Source organism: Phyllostomus hastatus, unplaced genomic scaffold (genome assembly GCF_019186645.2).
Source record: "Phyllostomus hastatus isolate PE091 unplaced genomic scaffold, TTU_PhHast_1.1 phas_scaffold_1066, whole genome shotgun sequence".
Lineage (NCBI taxonomy): Eukaryota > Metazoa > Chordata > Mammalia > Chiroptera > Phyllostomidae > Phyllostomus > Phyllostomus hastatus.
Window position 1 is genome coordinate 15671475 of NW_025334004.1, and position 18287 is coordinate 15689761.

General features: G+C 53.1%; 1 protein-coding gene across 4 annotated transcripts in view; it reads right to left on the bottom strand.

Annotated features, from left to right (window-relative positions):
- Positions 1–18287, bottom strand: part of SH3PXD2A (SH3 and PX domains 2A) — a 226396-nt gene that overhangs the window by 136204 nt on the left and 71905 nt on the right. For all 4 annotated transcript variants that reach the window (XM_045853788.1, XM_045853790.1, XM_045853787.1 and 1 more), the window contains one exon: positions 11323–11398. In XM_045853788.1, the coding sequence (XP_045709744.1) occupies positions 11323–11398 (76 nt within the window). The remainder of the gene's footprint in view (positions 1–11322; positions 11399–18287) is intronic.

Genomic DNA, 18287 nt, shown 5'->3' on the forward strand with positions numbered 1-18287 from the left:
TGTGACTTACTCCCACGGTCCCACAGGGTGCCAGAAACAGGCAGGCGACTCAGGGACGGAGAGAGATATAAGGCCGACAGACCAGCCCTCAGCAAGCAACTTGCATGAAGCCTTGTCTCCCCACGTATCTATGCTGAGGTCAGAAATTGATTCACAGGTACAGATTTAGAGGTTTATATTGTATCGTGTGGCTGGACAGAACAGCGGTTCTCAAACTTCCCTGTGCGTACAATCACCCACGCATGTCGTTAAACTGCACGCTGTGACTTTGTGGGGCTGGGGCGGGGCTGAGACTCTGCATTTCTGACGAGCTCTCAGACGGTGCGCACACTGCTGATCCGCAGACTACATTTGGAGCAGGGAGCCTTGAAATGAGACCTTGTGCGTGGAAAGGGTCCCAGAGGGGCAGCTCAGCATTTTGTGGTGAGCCAGATACTAGTGAGGAAAGAGTGAAGATGGGGAATACGTAAAACGGAGTTGCTTTAATCAAGCTGCTCAAGTTGTTAACGCTATGAATGTTGAGGCATGAGGAAAGACTCCATTCTGGTTCTCGCTAGCTTGGGAACTTAAGCTTCTTGAACTTCCCATCCTGTGTCAATGTCTGCATATACATCTGGACATACTCCAGACCTCCAGATAACCCTCCAGTACCTCGCTGAAGGACTCACATGTTCAGACCACCTGAATCCATTTTCCAGGCTGCCAGACATAGGCGGTCCTCCCCCTGACACCAATCCTCTCGACCACCTGGCACCCATCACCCAGACCCCTGACATCTGATTGGTAAGTGTCCTGGACCAGCCCTAGGGCTCAGAATGCAGGACTGAGTGTTCTCGAGAATGCACTTCTTACAATAAGAACTCATAACTTTTCTTTCTTCAGAACACTTCTGGGTTTTTGCCTAGTTTTTTTCCCAGTTTGCAAACTCTAAGACCCTTGAATAAGTCTTTATGATTAATTCCCAGCCGAAGCCTCCAGGCTTTTTAAATTCATTCGATACCAATAATCACCAAAGCTTCGTGTGCTTCCTGTGTGCTTCACAGACAACATTTCATGCGGGGCTGTCAGCAGCGCTGTGGGTGTCTCACAGCTGGGAATTACGAAGATGCAGAGATGCTGCGGAAGCCTGGCCTGAGGTTACACAGCCACGGAGGCGCTGAGTCAGGACCTGACCGGGCTGCCTGGCCCTAAGCCCTCTGGTGCTGAAACGCAATGCCTCCAGCACAGAAAAGACGCAGGGGTTCAAGTCAGACGACGAGCACCGAAGAGAAAGAGACCCAGTGCAAACCCAGATCTGTCTGAGCCCAAAGCCAGGTTCAGATCTACTGGAACCATCACATTCTGGGGCTGGTTGAGCTGAGGCGTCACACAGCTTCCTTTGGCAATGCAACTTTGGAAACTCTCCCTGAAATCTGCCCCAATTCATCCTCACGAAGCTGAAATCCGGCTGGCCCCTTGTGCTGTCCTGGGGGGAACCAGAAGTGTAGCCCTTTTCCTCCACGCCCTGCCCCAATGGGCAGAGAAGGGCTGGAGGTGCCAGCCAACCCCCACCCCACTCGCTTCCTCCCCTGCCTTCTGAAGGGGCATTCAGGTGAACAGACGCCATGTTCAGGCCGTGCCAGTCCCTCAGGCCCACTGTGGTCTGGAGGCCAGGCAGCCTGGCATCTGGGGCCTCCTCAGTGGACATCAGTCCTCGGAAGAACTGCGGAGGAGAAGGGGGAGGAAGTATGCTCAGGGCTCAGGGCAATGGCCCCACGCGGGATGAATGGTGTGTCAGTTCGCATGGGCCTGGGGGGTCTCCAAGGGTCAGCTCCACTCCTGCCAGGGAAGGGCTCTGGCTTGGGGCTCTGCCCTCAGGCCGAGGTCCAGTTGGGAGGAGCCGGACAAGCAATGGGGTGTTAGGCTAGGGACCCTGTGGAGACCTACAACCAGTGCCCCTCACCTCCTCGGAAGGAGGGGGGCTGAGCTCCCTCTCAATGGACCTGAGTGTTCTCCCTCCTCTACCACCACCCGCTGCCGCCCCTCCTGCCCCCTACCGAAACCGGGAGCCAGAAGCCAGAGTGCCCAGGGCCTGGAGCCTCCTGGAGAGGGACACTGATGGCAGCGACTCCCCTCCACAAAGCACCTTTCATATGAGCCCGAGTCCTCAGCTATCTCAGGGAGGAGGGCGGAAGTCATTTTCTTTCAGCTCCAGGCTGATGTCCAAGGTGGGGGCTGGGGGAGAGGTGCCGGGACACGCTGGTGCTGCCATCTTGGCCAGGACCGCCCCCCACAGAACCTGGGCAACCTGGACCACCGCCCACACAACCTTGACTGCTCCCTCTTCCCCAGCTCCAACCCATCAGCAAGGCTTCTTGGCTGTTCCTCTAGAGTCATCTCAAAGCTACTTCTCTCCTCTCCTTTGGGGTGCCCAGCCTCGACCAGGCCACTCACATCTCTTGCTGGACCTCAGCCACCTCCAGCTGGCCTTCTGGCTCCGAGCTCCCTCCCCTGCCCTTCCAAAACAGAAACCCGGTCACGTGGCCCCTCAGCCTGGAACCTTTCAGAGACCTCCGGGCACACAGGACAAATCCTCCCCCCGGAGGGTGGTTCACAACTACACAACCTGGCCCTGTGTGGCAGCCACACTGAAAGCCCATGCAGCCTCAGCAACCAAGCTTCCCACGGTGCAGAGGGCCAGTACTCCCCCTGACCGCCTCACCTGGCTGCCCCCTTGCTCCCACCTCTATCACACCTGGGTTCAGGTAACTGGCCTGTCGGTCACCTACACTTGAGCATGAATTCACCAACAACACCACTCCTAGGGCATAGCAGTGTGTCCTTGCTAAGCATGAAGTAAAAGGATTTGACCCCCTGTAAAAGGATATTTGAGCATCATGTAAAGAAATGATTTATTTACGGGGTGGGGGGAAGGGTTGAGGGAGAGATGAGTAATGTCACAGAGACCTGAGGTCACTGAAATCTGGTGACCGTGCCAACATGCAAGGGACCCCTGGTTGCTCTAATCTAACTTATTTGACTTTGTGCTACGGCAATTAGCGAGAGTTGCACCAGAATCCAGGACGCTGGAACCCGGTCCAGGGCACATTTTCCTACACGTTAAATTACACGGGCTCACTGAGACCGTGAAAAACGATGCATTTCTGCTTAGATCAGAGGCTTCATGGGGAAGACATCCCAAGACACACTCCATTTCGGGCTGAAGATTTGGGGCGAGTGTTTAGGAGGTAGATTCCTTTCTAGTATTTTCCCTGGATAAAGGAAGGCACGGAGTAAGCCATAATGAAGTGACCTGACTCTTTCCCCAGTGCTGAAATGTGGGCTGACGCAGGGGAAAGGCTAGGGGCTCCAATCCCCATTCATTTTCGAAAGTACATGGGTCCTTGCGTGGCTGCCTCCTGCAAAGCTCATCATTCCCAGCGAGGCCTGGCAGCCCTGGAGCGCAGAGCTGAGAGGCTCAGGGCCTGCCGTGTTATCACCGAGACCACACCGAGACCGCAGGTTCCGGGCTGCGCAGCCCCCTCTCCCCCACTCTGCCTAGATCAGCCGTTTGAGTCATCGACTCTTCAGAAACAAGCTCCTTGCTGCTTTGCAAGTGGCCACAGGCAAGGAAGGAGAAGCAAGAAGTGCAACTGGGGCTGAACTGCAGCGGGAAAAGCTGAATCGGCACAGACAGGGCAGGCGGGCACAGAAGGGAGAAGCCGCACTGGTGTCCCGCCGCAGAGCCACCGCGAAGGACCGGCAGGCGTGCAGCACAGCTCTCGCTGCGCGGCTCACACAGCACTGTCTGTGCTTCCACTGCTTGGAACGGTGCCCTAAACCAAGACGAACCCGTCTGACTCAGGAGAAAACCGGCCCTGGAGGCCGCGTGATGGGGCCAGGGTCACCCAGCTTCGGCAAACGTGCGGAACCCTTTTGTTCCTGGGCAGCACCCCCCTGCGCCCCTCACCCCGCCTCACTGCTTATTGCTGCTCTTCACATGCACACCCTTGGTCACACTCAGGTCACTGCCCTTGCTGTCCTCGGCCTGACACTTGGGGCCCTGACCTGCCCATGCCTGGTTCAGTTCAGGTGCCACCTCTGTCCAAAGGCCTTCTTTGACCGCCCCCATCTTGGAGGCCTGAGCCCAGGTAGTTAGTTACCTGCCACTGGCCTGGTTATTTTTCATCCTGGACCTTAGCACTACCAGATGTGATCTGTTGGCTCTCTGACTCCCCCCGCTGGATGGTGAACTTCCTGAGAACAGCGACCCAGTCTACCGTGTTCTCAGCCACATCATCTGTGCGCCCAGCTGCGCCCAGCACGGGGCAGGCGCTCAATGAGCACCTTCGGCACAAATGGACCGACGGCAGGCCCTGAGAACCACCCGCCCCAGATTACAGAGCACGAGAGTGATTTCAGGGGTGGGGGCAGCAATTACAGCAGGAGAAGACCAGCACTTCCAGAGGGGTTAGAGGCAGCTGCTTTTAACACAGCACACGGTGCCGCTCAGGCCTATAATCTTGTCAGTCTTTTTAAAACCCTGGCATTACCAGCAGACCCTATTTTTCCTTCTCCGTCACGTAGGCTTGTCTTTTTCTGTCATCCAAGGTCATCAGTGGGGCTCAGAGACCTCTCTGGCCCTCTCCTTAGGGGGGCGTTGTAGCTGCCAGCTGCCTCCCTCCGCCCTTCCAAGGCCCTGCAGGGTGGGGGCATTCCTAGGGGCACCAGGTAGAATCGCCTGCAGCCCAGGGAGAGGGCCGCCTCTCCCCCACGCCACAGACTAGCTCTAGCTAAAGACATCCCTTCCCCCTGTTTCCTCCTGCTCTGGAACAAACACCGGATCTGCTGCACAGGGCTCTGGGGGCAGGGAGAGGAAGGCCCTGGAGACCCCGTTTGCAATGCTCCCAGCGCCCTCCTGCACTGTGGCTCCGAACTGCCTCCTCGTGAAGGGGCCGGTATGTAAACTGGTGAGCCAGGACAAAAGAACCAAGCACGCCTGCTGTATAAAAATACTTGCCTCTAAGTTCGTAAGGTCACGAGGCTGCCTGCAGGCTGACAGCTCCTACTTTGATTACGATTATAGGCTCACTTTTCTTCCTAAGCTATCTAGTTTCTCCGTGACTCACTGACCCAGGAATACATATACCTATGGTGGGACTGACTCAGCTATTAGGGTGAAAGGGCTTTCTGGAAGCTCACAGGGCCAGTACCAGCCAGCACAGATGGCTTGTGAGGGGGAGGACATCTCGCACAGGCTTGGCAGAGTGAGTTCCCCTCTTTCTGCTCCCCTGCCTGGCTTCTGAAGTCCCCTAGTCCACGGTCACAGTTGTTTGCTTTTTACATCAGCAGCTACACACTCTAGTTCACTCTGTAATGACCATTTCCTCCCAAGGAGCCTCCTTGGGCTGGCAAACTCAGGATACACAGGAAATCTACTCCAATCCCAGGATGGGCAACAGGAGATGGATTTTCCACAACAGGCTTTTAAAACAAGGCAGAAAGTTCTGTGTAAACAATAGGCTGCTCTGAAAGGCTGCCGACCCACGATGCCTGGCCCGGTGTCCCAAAGAACTTCATTTCTAACCACAAAGCAGGAGACCCCAGAAAGCACAAGATACGCTTGCTGTGAGATCATGCTCCCTGGCTCCCTTCACTTCTGCCTGTCGTGTCAACAGGGCACCCACGGGATTATCTTTTCAAAGGTGCCTGTGCAGCAAACAGCCTTCGCCAGAGGCAGTATCTTGTGCTGGAGCGCACGGCAAGTGTGCATTTAGCTTTGAGAGACAGAGATAGTGTCTTTCTGCAGAGCAAAAGGGGTGGGTGTGCTTACTCTCTGTTACAAGAGATGTAAGCTCCCTAAGACCTGGGTACTTCTCCTGTGAGGTAACCCACTCTTCGTGTAGGCATTCATCTGGGCCCCTGGGATGTGGAGGCAATGAGAACTGGAGGCAACGGGACTGGGAAGCAACGGAATTGATGCCAATGGGCTGATCCCCACGCTGTTTGCTGTGCTCTGACAGTCTTCTGTCTCTGACCCAGGAGTCTCCTGTTTCCTGCTAGCAGTCCTGAAACCAGGGAACAGTCCCCTAACTGGCTTGCAAGCGGTAAAATCTCAGCTCTCTCACACTTCTTGAATGGAGGAGTCCTGCTCCTGCTGGGGTTGACACCCAGTCTCCAAGCTCCAGTTGCCCTTTTCCAGCAAACTCAGAAAAGGTCCCAAATTATAAAAAAATATTATGTAAAAAGGAAACAAGAATTACTTAAAAAAAAAGAGCGCTCAGCTTTGCAAAATGATTATCACATGACTCTTTTAAATAGAATGACATTTAGAACACCTAAAATATGATGTGATTTGTCCCAAAGAGCTAAATTTCACAGCCATTTTCAGGACTACACCTTCATGTAAAACGAAGCACCTTCCAGCTTTCCTTGTGGGGGTGGGGATGGAGCTTCTCGGCGCTACCAAACCACCACCCCTTCCTAAAGACCAGCTGGCATGCCTGCTTCACCGCCCGCCCCACCTCCTCATAGTAAAAACTAATCATTGGGTCTGTAGTCTAATGAACTGAGTCTCGCCCACCCGTATCAGTTTCCTGGGTTTGAGGATGTGCGGTGGTTACATAAGATATTGCCACTGGTGCTCGCTGGGCAGTGGGCTCCCCACCCGATGACCCTGCAGGGTGGGAGTGATCTGGCTGCTCCCTAAACGGGCAGCGATGCTACCTACCCTGCAGTACGGTGGTAGGATTGGAGGGGAGGCCTAGGATTTCTGCTACATCTGAGTCTATACTTATTTCTAAACGAAAAGTTTTTCAAAAAATGTTGTGACTTAGGAAACCAAACAGCCAATTGTGCTAGATTCATAATTAAATGAAGACGGTGCTTTGGAAGCCTTGGGGCTATCCCGTTGGCAATCGTACTAAAATAATAATTAACTAAATGGTTTCACTTCAAAGAAGAAAAAAATCAATTACGTGGCATGGGTGACCTCAAGCACTCAGTGGAATGAGGGAGCCCTCTCAGCTCACTGAGTCCCCATGAGGTTCAGGTCACCTCCCTGACCCACATGGTACACGCCTGAAGCACAAGGCAGCAATGGCAGCTGGAGGGTCCTCTGGCACAAAGTCCCAGGTCCCTCGCCTGGGCTATGCGGAGGCAGGAGAGACAATCTAGCTGGGACTGGCCGTGGCAGTTCCTCCCTGCCCAAGGGAAGGCATGGGGCCCGGGAGGAAGGAGCCCAGCTCTGCTGCTGTGTAGCTCAGTAGAGAGGGTGGGGGGTAGAAAATGATCTGATTTCTCTCTAAAATGGGGACGATGCCAACTACCCTGCAATGAGATCAGGACAGAAGATTTGTGGAGTGCCTAAAACAAGGCGGCACATAGTAGGAGCTCAATGCATGTATCTGTATTTAAGGGAGAATGCTCAATTCCTGGCCCATCAACAAGTCTTAACGAAGCACCTCCTACATGCCCAGCTCCACCACAGAAAGCCCTGCCCAAGAAACTGCTTGCGTTCCTTGCTGGAATGCCGTGCTAGAGAACTGCCTGTGCCCCATGGGGCCCATAACGTCTCACCCCTCCTGTGGGCTCCGCAGCACCTCCCAAATGCCGACAGCCTGGACACAGGGATCTTCACTGGCAGGGCCCAGAAAGCAGGTTCCAGCCTTGGTGACAACAACCAGGGACACCCTCACTGAGGACAGATCCCCGATAAACCTCTATATAGATTTGATGGATACATACCGTGCCCCACACTGGCCTCCTGTTAGCCCTGCGCACAGCCACCCATACCCTAACCGACCCCAGCTGTACTGCAGAACATGCATCTGTCCCCTAAGAGCCAACGGGTATGCCTGGGGTGAGCGTCTCCTGGGATGGAGCCTGTCTTTGGCCCCAGGAGACCCCCCCAGCCCACAGGCTGACACATCCTCAAACCCACAGGCTGACCCTGGACTCAGGCCATACACCACCCAGACAAAGCCTGTGTCCTAGATCCTAAGATTTATAACTCATGTGCAGAATTTTGTGCCAGGATTTGACTGGCAGATGAGCAAGCACATAACCATGTGAGCCTGGATTCCCTTTCTTCTCTCAGTTTCTCTGCTTCTCTGTCACTTCCACCAGCCAGTGAAACTCCTAGAGTCCCCGACCTCGAGCCTGCTGCCACGTGGGCCAAAGCAAAGCAGCTGGCCTAATGCTCCAAACAGATCCCCGAGACCAGACCCCAGATCGGGGCAGCGGAAACACACACCATGTCCCGGCATCTCCAAAGCCAAGACTGAGACCCTCATGGAGATAATGAACAGGTCCTCGCTGCTTCCTCCCCTGGGGTTTTTCTCGCTCTGAATTTCCAGACAAGGCAAAGGGCTGGCAGAGCTGCCCCTTCCCAGGGCCATGAGGGTGCAGAGGGATGCATCAGCTTGGTGCGTCTGAACTCTCTGAGGTTCTGCTGAGTCACTGCTGCGGAGACAGAGGCTGGGAGAATCGGCAGGTAAGGGCAGCCACCCTCCCCAAAGGCAGGGGGTAGAAGCAGAGACTCGAGCTGGTGTTAGGTCATAGAGAAGATCTGTAGGGACCCTGCTCTCAGCCCTTTACCAGCTCATGGTCCACCGCTCACTGCAGTGGGTATTGGCCGCTAAGGGCTCTCGGCTGCCCCTCCTCCAAAGGCTCCCCCTCAGCCCTCAAGTCCTCAGGAGCTACCCTGCCACACACCATACCATCTGGGGACGGGGGCAGCCCACAGCCAATGGATGACTGACATGGCAGGTACAGAAGTTGTCCCCTAAGATGGGACAACTCTGTGGTGCCATCCGCCCTCAGCGCCCTCCCCTGCCCTGCCCTGCTCCCCGCACTGAGAGCAGCCCTCAACACCCATTTGCCTAAGAATCCTGGTCTCAGGCTCTGCTTCTAGGGTCTGTGACCTAAGACAGGCAACACTTACCATTGCCCTTCTCTGATGCCCTCTCCTGGGGGGCCCCTTTGACTTGGGGCTGTAGGGGTGGGCTGGGACCCCTCATGCCCACTTGGCTCTCCCTATGGTTCTCATTATGTTAGGTTGTTTTTCCTCCATCTTTTTCCGCCCTGTCCAAGCTGAGTAGAGTATGAAAGGGTTAAGGTAGTTTCTAGTGGGGCGAGGCGGGAGCCAGCGACAGGGTCTGGGAGCCCCACAGCGGGACTCCAAATGGCCAGCAAAGTTATGGGGAGCGAGTGAGCAACAGGGAACAAACCCCATTGAAGGCAGCAGGGCAGAAAGCAGCAGGACCTCCTCTGATGAATGGGAGCTGGGGGCCCGCCAACCTCATTCCTCGGGACCAGCGAGGTTCACCCTTTTGCATCGCATGGCGCACGTAAACTGGCGCCTACAGTTCTGTGGCACGACGGAAAATGTATCTTTTGCTGATCTGACAGAAAAAATAGGTATAATCGTGATTTATTCACGCCAGGCAGCTATGGTTGGGTTGGCTGCTGTCATTTTTTATTTGACAGTCCCAGGGAAAACAGGTCAGTGCCCCTGACTCAACAGTCAGGTGTGGGTGTTTTAAAAACTCTCGCGGCACACCTGCTGAAGATCGCTGCTCTGGACAGTGTCACCCACTACGCACAGGTCACAGGTACACGGGGGATGGAAGGGGTCCGATGCTTCCCCTTTCCTGGGAGCTTGGGGTGGCACGGGGCAGGTGCCTTTGTTTATGGACAGCTGTCACTTATTGAGCATTTGCTACAGGACAGAACCCGTGCAAAGTGCTTTACGTGAATTCTTTTCGTCCTCACCACGACCCTGTAAGGGTTCCCATAAGGGAGGACCCCAGCCCGGTGGCAACCGTCAGCTTATCCTCTCCTGGGGCAGCGGGTGTGGATGGAGCCCTGGCTCCAAGTCAGAGATAAGATAAGAGTTCTGGTGTTGGCTGCACTTCCTGGCTGTGAGGCTTGTGTGAATCTGTTAGCCTCCCCTGGCCTCAGTTTCCTAGCCAGTAAAATGGGGACATAACCCCATCAAATGAGTTACATGTGTGGCTGTGCTGAGTCCCGTGCTGGACATGTGTCAGGATGAAGGTTCACTAACACGTATTTAGGTCCTGCTAGAGGCCAGCCATGGGTTCAAGCATCCGAACGTTCATTCTATCCCTACAGCAGCCCCATGAAGTAGGTATTGTCATCCCACTTTCCAGATGAGGACGATGAGGACACTGAGGCACAGAGAACCTTGGAAACCCTCCAGAGCCTGGTTTCGGGGGTGAAGCCTGGCAACCTGACACCCGAGACACTGGACCAGGGCAGCAGCAGGACGGAACCCTGGCACGTCACCCTGCCCTCCACGAGCGCCCAGGCTTCCAGGTGGGCGCCAGGCTCCCCTCCTCCAGGAGGCCTCAGCTGCCTCCCCAGCTCCCCGGGAGCTCCTTCCCCACCACAGCTGGGGTTTCACAGTGCAGAGGGTCACATCCTGTCTTAACCAGTTTGCTGTCTAGGGAGTAAAGCCTAGTCTTTACTAGGTCTTGTCTCTTCCCCTGGCCTGAGGATTCCTTGGAGAGCAGAAACAAGTCCAGATGTCTCCTGACTCACCAGGCCAGCCCAGCCCCCTCCCCAAGCACTCATTCCTGGGCTGAGCCCTTTATCAACACCCGGGGGCTGAATGACAACGAGCTCCTCTTTCCCTGTGGCGCCGTCCCCCTTCTTGAGCAAACAGGCAGCCTTCATGCCCAAGGCCAGGCCCACCCCAGCGCCAGGGCACCCACTGGCTTCCTGCCGGCTCTGGGAGACTCGTGTCCACAGCCTCCCAGCTGGGCTCTGAGCCCCTGGTGGGCAGAGCATCTGAACTCGACAGGAGCAATGTCTAAGGTCATTACAAACCTGAGTGTGGGATGTTCCAAAGTCCCTCCACACGGCGCAAAGACAGGTAGGGAGGGCACAGGGCCTCGCCTGCGCAGCGGTGCAGGGAGGACTGGGTGGACACCAGCCAGGGAAGTGTGCTGCATTCAAGTTCTCTGTGGGTCTAGGGGGAGCCGCTGGAGAGAGTTCAGCCTGCAGGTGTTTATCCTTTCAGAGGAGAACTTGGTCTCTGTGCTTTTTGTAAAAAGGACCCTAAGTGCACCAACTTGAGAAACTCCTCAGCAGTTACATGGCCCAGGGCCACATACGGCCCTGGGGTGGTGGGAGAGGACCCTGTGCGGACAGCCGCCTTCACAATCAGGGATGTTCAATCCCCTGGGGAGCTGTTAGCATGAAGATTCCTGGGCCTGCCCTGCCCGGAATTTCTGGTTTAAGAGCAGACTTTTCTTGGCCCAAGGAATGCCCCTCCCCAGGTTGCCCCTTATCCCACAGGCAGGGCCATCCAGAGCTTACCTGGGAGGAAGGGAATGATTCTCTGCTTGGGGTCCTTCTGTCCACCTTCAATGGGAAACTTGTCCAAAAGCTGCATCTGAAACACCGAGGGACAGGGTTCAGAAGCCTGGACTGATCCTCGGCATCCCTTCCCCGCTCCACCCCACGCCACCCACTGCTCCGGGGCTGGCTGTCCTCACATGGGTGAGTGACGCCTCAGAGCCCTCATTTCACAGACGGTTACCGAACCACATGGGGCATGAGCGGGGAGGCCAGAGCAGCTCTCTGTGCATCAAAGGGGGCATCTGGGCGATCTCATGGAAGGATGGGGACTGGGTGGGGGGTGGGGGTGGTCTGGAGATGCCACTCAGCAGGCTTTCACACCAGGCTGCAAGTGGTCTTTCCAGAAGCTTCTTTGGGCCCAGTTTTTTCACACCATAGGCTGCATGAGCCCTTAAGCCGCCTGTCATTCCAAATCCTCCCAGGCCAGGATGAAGGAAGAGCCTGCCTGCCACTTCAGATAAACCCACCTTCCAGAACCCCTTCTCTGGGAACAGACCCGGATGCTGTTTTAACTGCAAAACCAAATCCAGCCCTTTGCCCCCAACGCTGGAAGAACCCCACCTTCATTTCCTACCTTCCCACCCTGAGATCCTGGCTGTTTTTCCAGGGACGGACCCACTGGAAGAGTTTCCAGAGTTCTGGAGGAACAACTTTTTTTTCTTCTGCTATTCTGGGCTGAAATTCTGTGTAAACTGGAAAAACACACAGGAGACAGGATGGCCAAGGCTGTGGCCCCCGGCGTGTCGTCCTTCTCCCTTCTGAGGCCCAGGCAGAGCTGGAGCAGAGTGCAGAGGGCAGGGGGAGCCCTGCGCACCCAGCTGTGTGACCTTGGGCAGGGCCCAGGGCTCTCTCAGTTGACCCTCAGGCACCTCATTGATAAAATGAGGAAGATGAGTCACGTGACAGCTGAAGTCCATTTCTTCCTTCAAATGTTGTATTTATTGAGCATCTACGTGGTGCACTGAGCACTAAGAAAGGGGCAGTAAAGAAAAAAAAAGCCTCTGCCCTCAGAGAGTCTGCGTTCTAATGGAGGGAGACAGAGAGTAAACAAATACGTGTGTACTCCGGTGGGGGCGGGGGAAGAAGTGCCATGAAGACAAATGAACTAGGATAAGGTGTTGAACTAGAACCTGGTTGTTACTTTGTACGGGTGGTGAGGAAGGCCCATCGGGTGGCCGTTCAGCGGAGAGCCACAGGAAGTGCAGCGGCAAGCCACACTGGAAGGGGACCGGGGAGGGCAGCGTTTCCAGGCTGGGGAAACAGGAAGCGCAAGGAACCTGCAAAGGCCGGCGTGGCTGGAGCACAGCGAGCGAGGGACCGAAGTCCGGACAACGAGAACCAGGAGGCAAGACCCGCCAGATCACGAAGAGGACGGCTCGAGCTGCAGGGTAGTGGGTGGGCCGCAGCATGGAGGCAGGGAGACCAGTGAAGAGGATCCTTTTGAAGGTGCCCTGGATCTAAGTGCTAGCACTGAAGGTGGTGAAAGTGGTCCTACGCCAGACCTCCCGTGTGTGTGTGTGTGTGTGTGTGCGCGCGCGCACGCACACTATTCCTATGCACCATCCATCCATCCACCCACCCACCCAGCTTTCACACGCGACGTTAGGACTCTCTCTTGCATGGTCATTATCCAACCCACACGGGCTATTTGGAGCCCACACATGGAGGGCGGGTCATTGTCGGAGTCCGTTCAAAACAAAACAGAGACTGCACCATTATGAATTTTCACTTCCCCGAATGCAGACCGCAACGTATGAAAAGCTGGCTCATGAATTTTCAAACCCCACCGTTGTGAGTCCACCTCGCAAACGCTTAGTAATTGCCTGCTACATGTAAACAGGCCACTGTGCCGTAATGCTATAAACTTGTGGTTAGGACTTTAAGAGAAATCAGTATGTTTTCAAATAAATTCTACATAGAGTAGGACTCTGATTTGCTCTTTTTCCCATTTTCCTCACTTGTTTTCTGTTTTGCAAATTTTATTTCTGTATCACATAAAAATTCATGTTCACTGAGGGGGAAAACTAGAAATTACAGAGGCAGTGGCTAGTCTAAAAGAGCGTAAGCATTACTCATAACCCTTCCTCCTGCAAAAGCAACATTAATATTTTGGGATATACACCCTTCCAGACATTCTTCCACGCACACAGATACAATGAGCTCGGCGGCGTTCTTACACTATGTTGGCAGCACACCCCCATGTCAGTGAACACACTTCCATGTTGGCATTCTCAAGTGTGGCACAGAATTCAATACTTGGATGGGCCGCGGTTTATTTAGCTACTTTCCTAGTGTTGGATATTTAGGTTGTTTCTGACTTTTCACTGCTATGTGTGAAACTCTAGTGAAGATCCCAGTCCCTGCATCCATGCACACCTCTTTACTACTTTTTCTATTTTCATTTCAATTTGTTGACATCTATGCATGTTTATAGGTGCCTTAAATCTTTTCTGGAAGAAGACAGAGAAACAGATGGATGGCTGCTGCGTGTCGCCAGCCTTGTGCCTCTGAGCAATGGTCCCACCGAATTCCCGAGGGCGAGAATGGAGACACCTGCAGAGAAAGGCAGGCCCAGCAATGCGCCCTGGTGTGGTCTGCCCTCTCAAACCACTCTCCTCCTGAAAGAAGGGGGCCAGCTGTGGCTAACAAACCCAAGTTGGGGGGTCACCCAAGTCAGGGATCACCCAAGTTGGGGCTCAAGGGCATTAGGCTACAGAAACTTGAAATTCCCGGTCAGCTCTGACACACACTTGTTCTCCGACTCCTAAATGCTTTTTCAGACCTAGGATTCTGAGATTCTCATTAAGAGTGCATAGGAAATGCGGAGTGACCGGGGCAGACAGGATTCAAGCATTCGTTCCTTTCCTCCAAAAGCATATGCCGTACGCCTCTCAGGTGCTGGGCCCTCTGCAGGTGCCACAAATCACGAAAGCCACAGTCCTCACACGGAGTGGCTCACAGTCTAGACCTGGAGCAGGGCGATTCCCAGCCTTCAACACACATGCGAAGCCTCTGCCAACATGCTGAAATGCAGGATCTGATTCAGTAGCTCTGACAGGAATTCAGGTCCTGCATTTCTACCAAGCTCACAGGTGCTGCTAAAACTGCCAGCCTGTGGACCAGGTTTCAAAGACAGTAAAACAAAACAAAAGGGGTGTGGAATACCTCATTAACAATTTGTGTCTTGATTGCATGCTGAAATGATAGATGATATTTTGGATATACCAGGTTATATAAAAAACACTTTAGAAATTTTTTCTAAAGTGTTTTCTTTTACATTTTTTTACATCTTTTACATTTTACATCTTTTACATTTACCTGTTTTCTTTTACATTTTTGAAGTGGCTACTAGAAAATTTTAAACTACCTATGTGGCTCCTATTATTCTATTTTTATTTGGACAGGCTGCTCCGCAGCAAGATGACCCTCAAAGTGCAGTCTGAAGTCTGCCCACACCTGAGTCCCTGGAGGGGTGTGGGTGTCCGTTAAAAATGCTGTTTCCTGGGCCCCATCTGGAAGATGGTGAACTTTCCTCCTGGTGCTAGAAACAGACAAGCAAGTTCAGGAGTGACAGGGGATGATGAGAACATGCAAGCTGAAGGAGGAGGTCGGGGGAGGCTTCCTGAGGAGGTAAATAAAGCCCGCGTGGCAGAGCGACAGCCACAGTCCCTGGGCCCTTCCCCGCTACAGAGCAGTCCAAGTTCCCTCAGTGGGGTCGAGAGCCTCCTGGAAGGCCGGGCTCATCTGCCAGCCCTGCAGGTTTGAGTTTTCCCTCCAAAGGCCTCCTGGAGGATGCTGTGCAGCTGGCTTCTCCTTCTTCTGTACCAGATTCTCCTCTTTCCCCACCTCTGGCTGAAACCGGGCCCTCCTGGGGCTGAGACAAGCTGCTTGCTGAGGGTACTGTGTCAACAGGTCCCGTCCAGAGCCAGTGAGCGCCCAGCCCACCTGCTCCCCTCCAGCCCTGGCTCTCAAGTGCGGAGCCTAGCCACACCTGGCACTAATCCCACTGTGGGACTGGCAGAGCCTCAGCGTCTGTCCTCTGTGGCATCCCCGAGGCTCACCACTAACCAGCTGCCGGAGATAGTCTCTTCGCCCCCACGTCATCTTTCAAAGAAAGCAAATCCCCTTGTTCGGACTCCAGAGCAAACCAAATAAAGGCGGCCCAGCTGAGTTTACTCAGCGTGGGGGGCTCGCAGACTGCACTGTTCAGCGTCTATGGCACAGAGGTGGGCGGTGGAATAAAAAATAAACATCTGGGGCCATGTTTGATATACAATCCCAATGTCACCCCACCCAGGGGGCCAGGCAGGCTGCACAGTGGCCCTGTAACCTGGTCGGTGCTCCCTGTGCAGGGCTGGGTTCGAGAGATAAAGCGCTCAGTGAAAGGCTCAGGGGGCGTCTCCTGAAGAGGCCCGCGCAGGCCTTCCGGGAGGAGGAAGCCTGGTGCGTGGGCCGGGGAGGAAGGAAGGCTCCGCCCAGCACAGACTTCTGCTGCGGCCACCTTTTGGGGCAGGAAGTGGATTCTCCTGTCACTCCAGCAAAGGCCTGACTCAGGCCAGAAGAAAAGCAGGGCCCGTTGCCAGGGTCCTTCTTAGAGAGAGAGGCGTTTGGCTCGTGGAGCCCTTTGCAACCACATCAGAACCCCACAGTGCGTGGAGGATGCCCGGCTGTTTACCTAAGGGGCGGATAGTGTGAGAGATACAGGACGGCCTGGCTCCTGTCAGAGAGCCGCCCCCGCCAGAGAAGGCAGATTCAGCAGCTCTTCCGAGGCAGGGCTGAACAGCAACACACACGGAGCAGAGAGAAGTGTGGGCACCGCGTCCAGCTGGGGCACATCTGTAGCCCAAGAGGCCAACTCCTCGCCCTTCCAAGGGGGTGGAGGTCCCCGTAACTCCAGCTTTGGGGCTCCGATCCTCAAACCTTAATCCCATTTTTTCAGCTCAGGAACAAAGGGAACATTCACTACAAGGAACCTGGTGGTACCTGGACCCTGAAAGTCCCCTTACAAAGAGGCAAGGCCACCCAGTCTCCCTGGGGACCATAAGAGATCAAGGGAAGCCTCTGCCTTGGTTTGTCCATTTTACTGACTGAGAGCTTACCAGTCCCTGTGGGGGACACTGGGGGCACATCAGGGAGAACCACAGAGGCAGAGAGGGACAACAGTGATGGGTGTGGCTTTTCTTAACGTCCTCATCCCTTTGTGGCCTGAAATGCGCTTCCCAGTTCCCCTCCTTCTTTGGTGGCCTTATCAAGGGACATCCACTCTGGCCAGCCTTCTTCGACCACCCAGTCTGAGGTCATACACAGCTCCTTACTTTGAATTCAAAGAGCTCTCCTGGTTTGAATTCCCTATTTCAGTACTTTGCAGTCTTTTATGATGTTTTTGTGCGAGTTCCTTCATTGCCCATGGGAAGCCCATGGGCTTCCGCTTGAAAGCCATCGGCATCCTTGTAGAGAATTGGTTGACCATAAATGACTGGGTTAGGATGTATTACCCTTTCTGTACACTGCTGGGCTTCCTTTGCTAATACTTTTGTGAGGAATTTTGCATCCATATCCATTATGGATGTTATTTTTTTTTCAAGATTTTTTATTTTCAGAGAGAGGGGAAGGAAGGGAGAAAGACAAGGAGAGAAACATTACTATATGAGAGATACATAGATTGGTTGCCTCTCACACACCCCCAATCGGGGACCTGGCCTGCAACCCAGGCATGTGCCCCAACTGGGAATCAAACCAGCAACATTTCGGTTTACAGGCTGGCACTCCATCCACTCAGCCACACCCGCTGGGGCAATATGGATGTTATTTTGAATTTTCTTTTCTTATAATGTCATTATCAGGTTTTGATACCAAGATTATGCTGGTTTCACATGAGCTGGAAAACATTCCTTCCTCCTAAGAGTTTGTGTGTAAAAGGGTACTATTTCATCCTTAAATGTTGGATAGAATTCACTAGTAAAACTATCTGGGTTTGGAGTTTTCTTTGCAAGAAGGTATTTGATTATAAAGTCAATTTCTTCAATAGATATAAAGGCCTTTCATATTTTTCTATTTCTTTTTGAATCAACTGTGGCAAGCTGAGTTTATCAAGAATTTGTCCATTTCATCTAACTTACTGAACTTATTGGCAGAAAATTGTTACTAACATTCCTTTATTATTGCTCAACCTGAAGTAATTAATAGCTTCTCTTTCCTTCCTGATATGGGTAATTTGTGTTTTCTCACCTTCTCTCTTTGATTATTCTTGGTAGGAGTTTATCAATTTTATTAATCTTTTCAAATAGCCTATGTTGGGTTTTGTTTGTTTTCTTTATGGTTTTCTGCTGTTTATTTTATTACTTCTGTTCTCATATTTATGATTTCTTTACTTCTACTTATTTTAGGCTTAGTTTTAAATTTTCTCTTAAAGTGGAAATTTAGATTGTTGATTTTAAACCTTCTTTTCAAATGTAGGCATATAGAGGTAAAAAGTTCTCTCTCAACAGTTGCTTTACCAGCAACCCACAAATTTCCATGTGTTTCCATGTGTTCTCATTCAGGTCAAAATATTTTAAAACTTCCACTGTGATTTATTCTTTGGACTCACAGACTCAAGAAACTCAACCCACTCCAAAGACAAGAAACCTAAAGAAAACTATAAACCAAGGCCCATCATAAGCAGACGACTCAAAATCAGTAAGATAGAGGAAAATCCGAAAAGCAGCCATAGAAAAAAAGGCACATATTTACCTTTAGAGGACCAAAGATACTGATAACAGAAGACTTCTTGGACAAAACACGAACAAGAAGACGGGGAAAGGCCGTGACACTGTGGGGTCCCCAGGGTCCCCTACATCGACCTCAACCACAGCTTTGCTTCACATTTAGGGAAGCTTAGTTGTGTGCCAAGTCCAGCCAAATCCTCCAAGGAGACCACAATA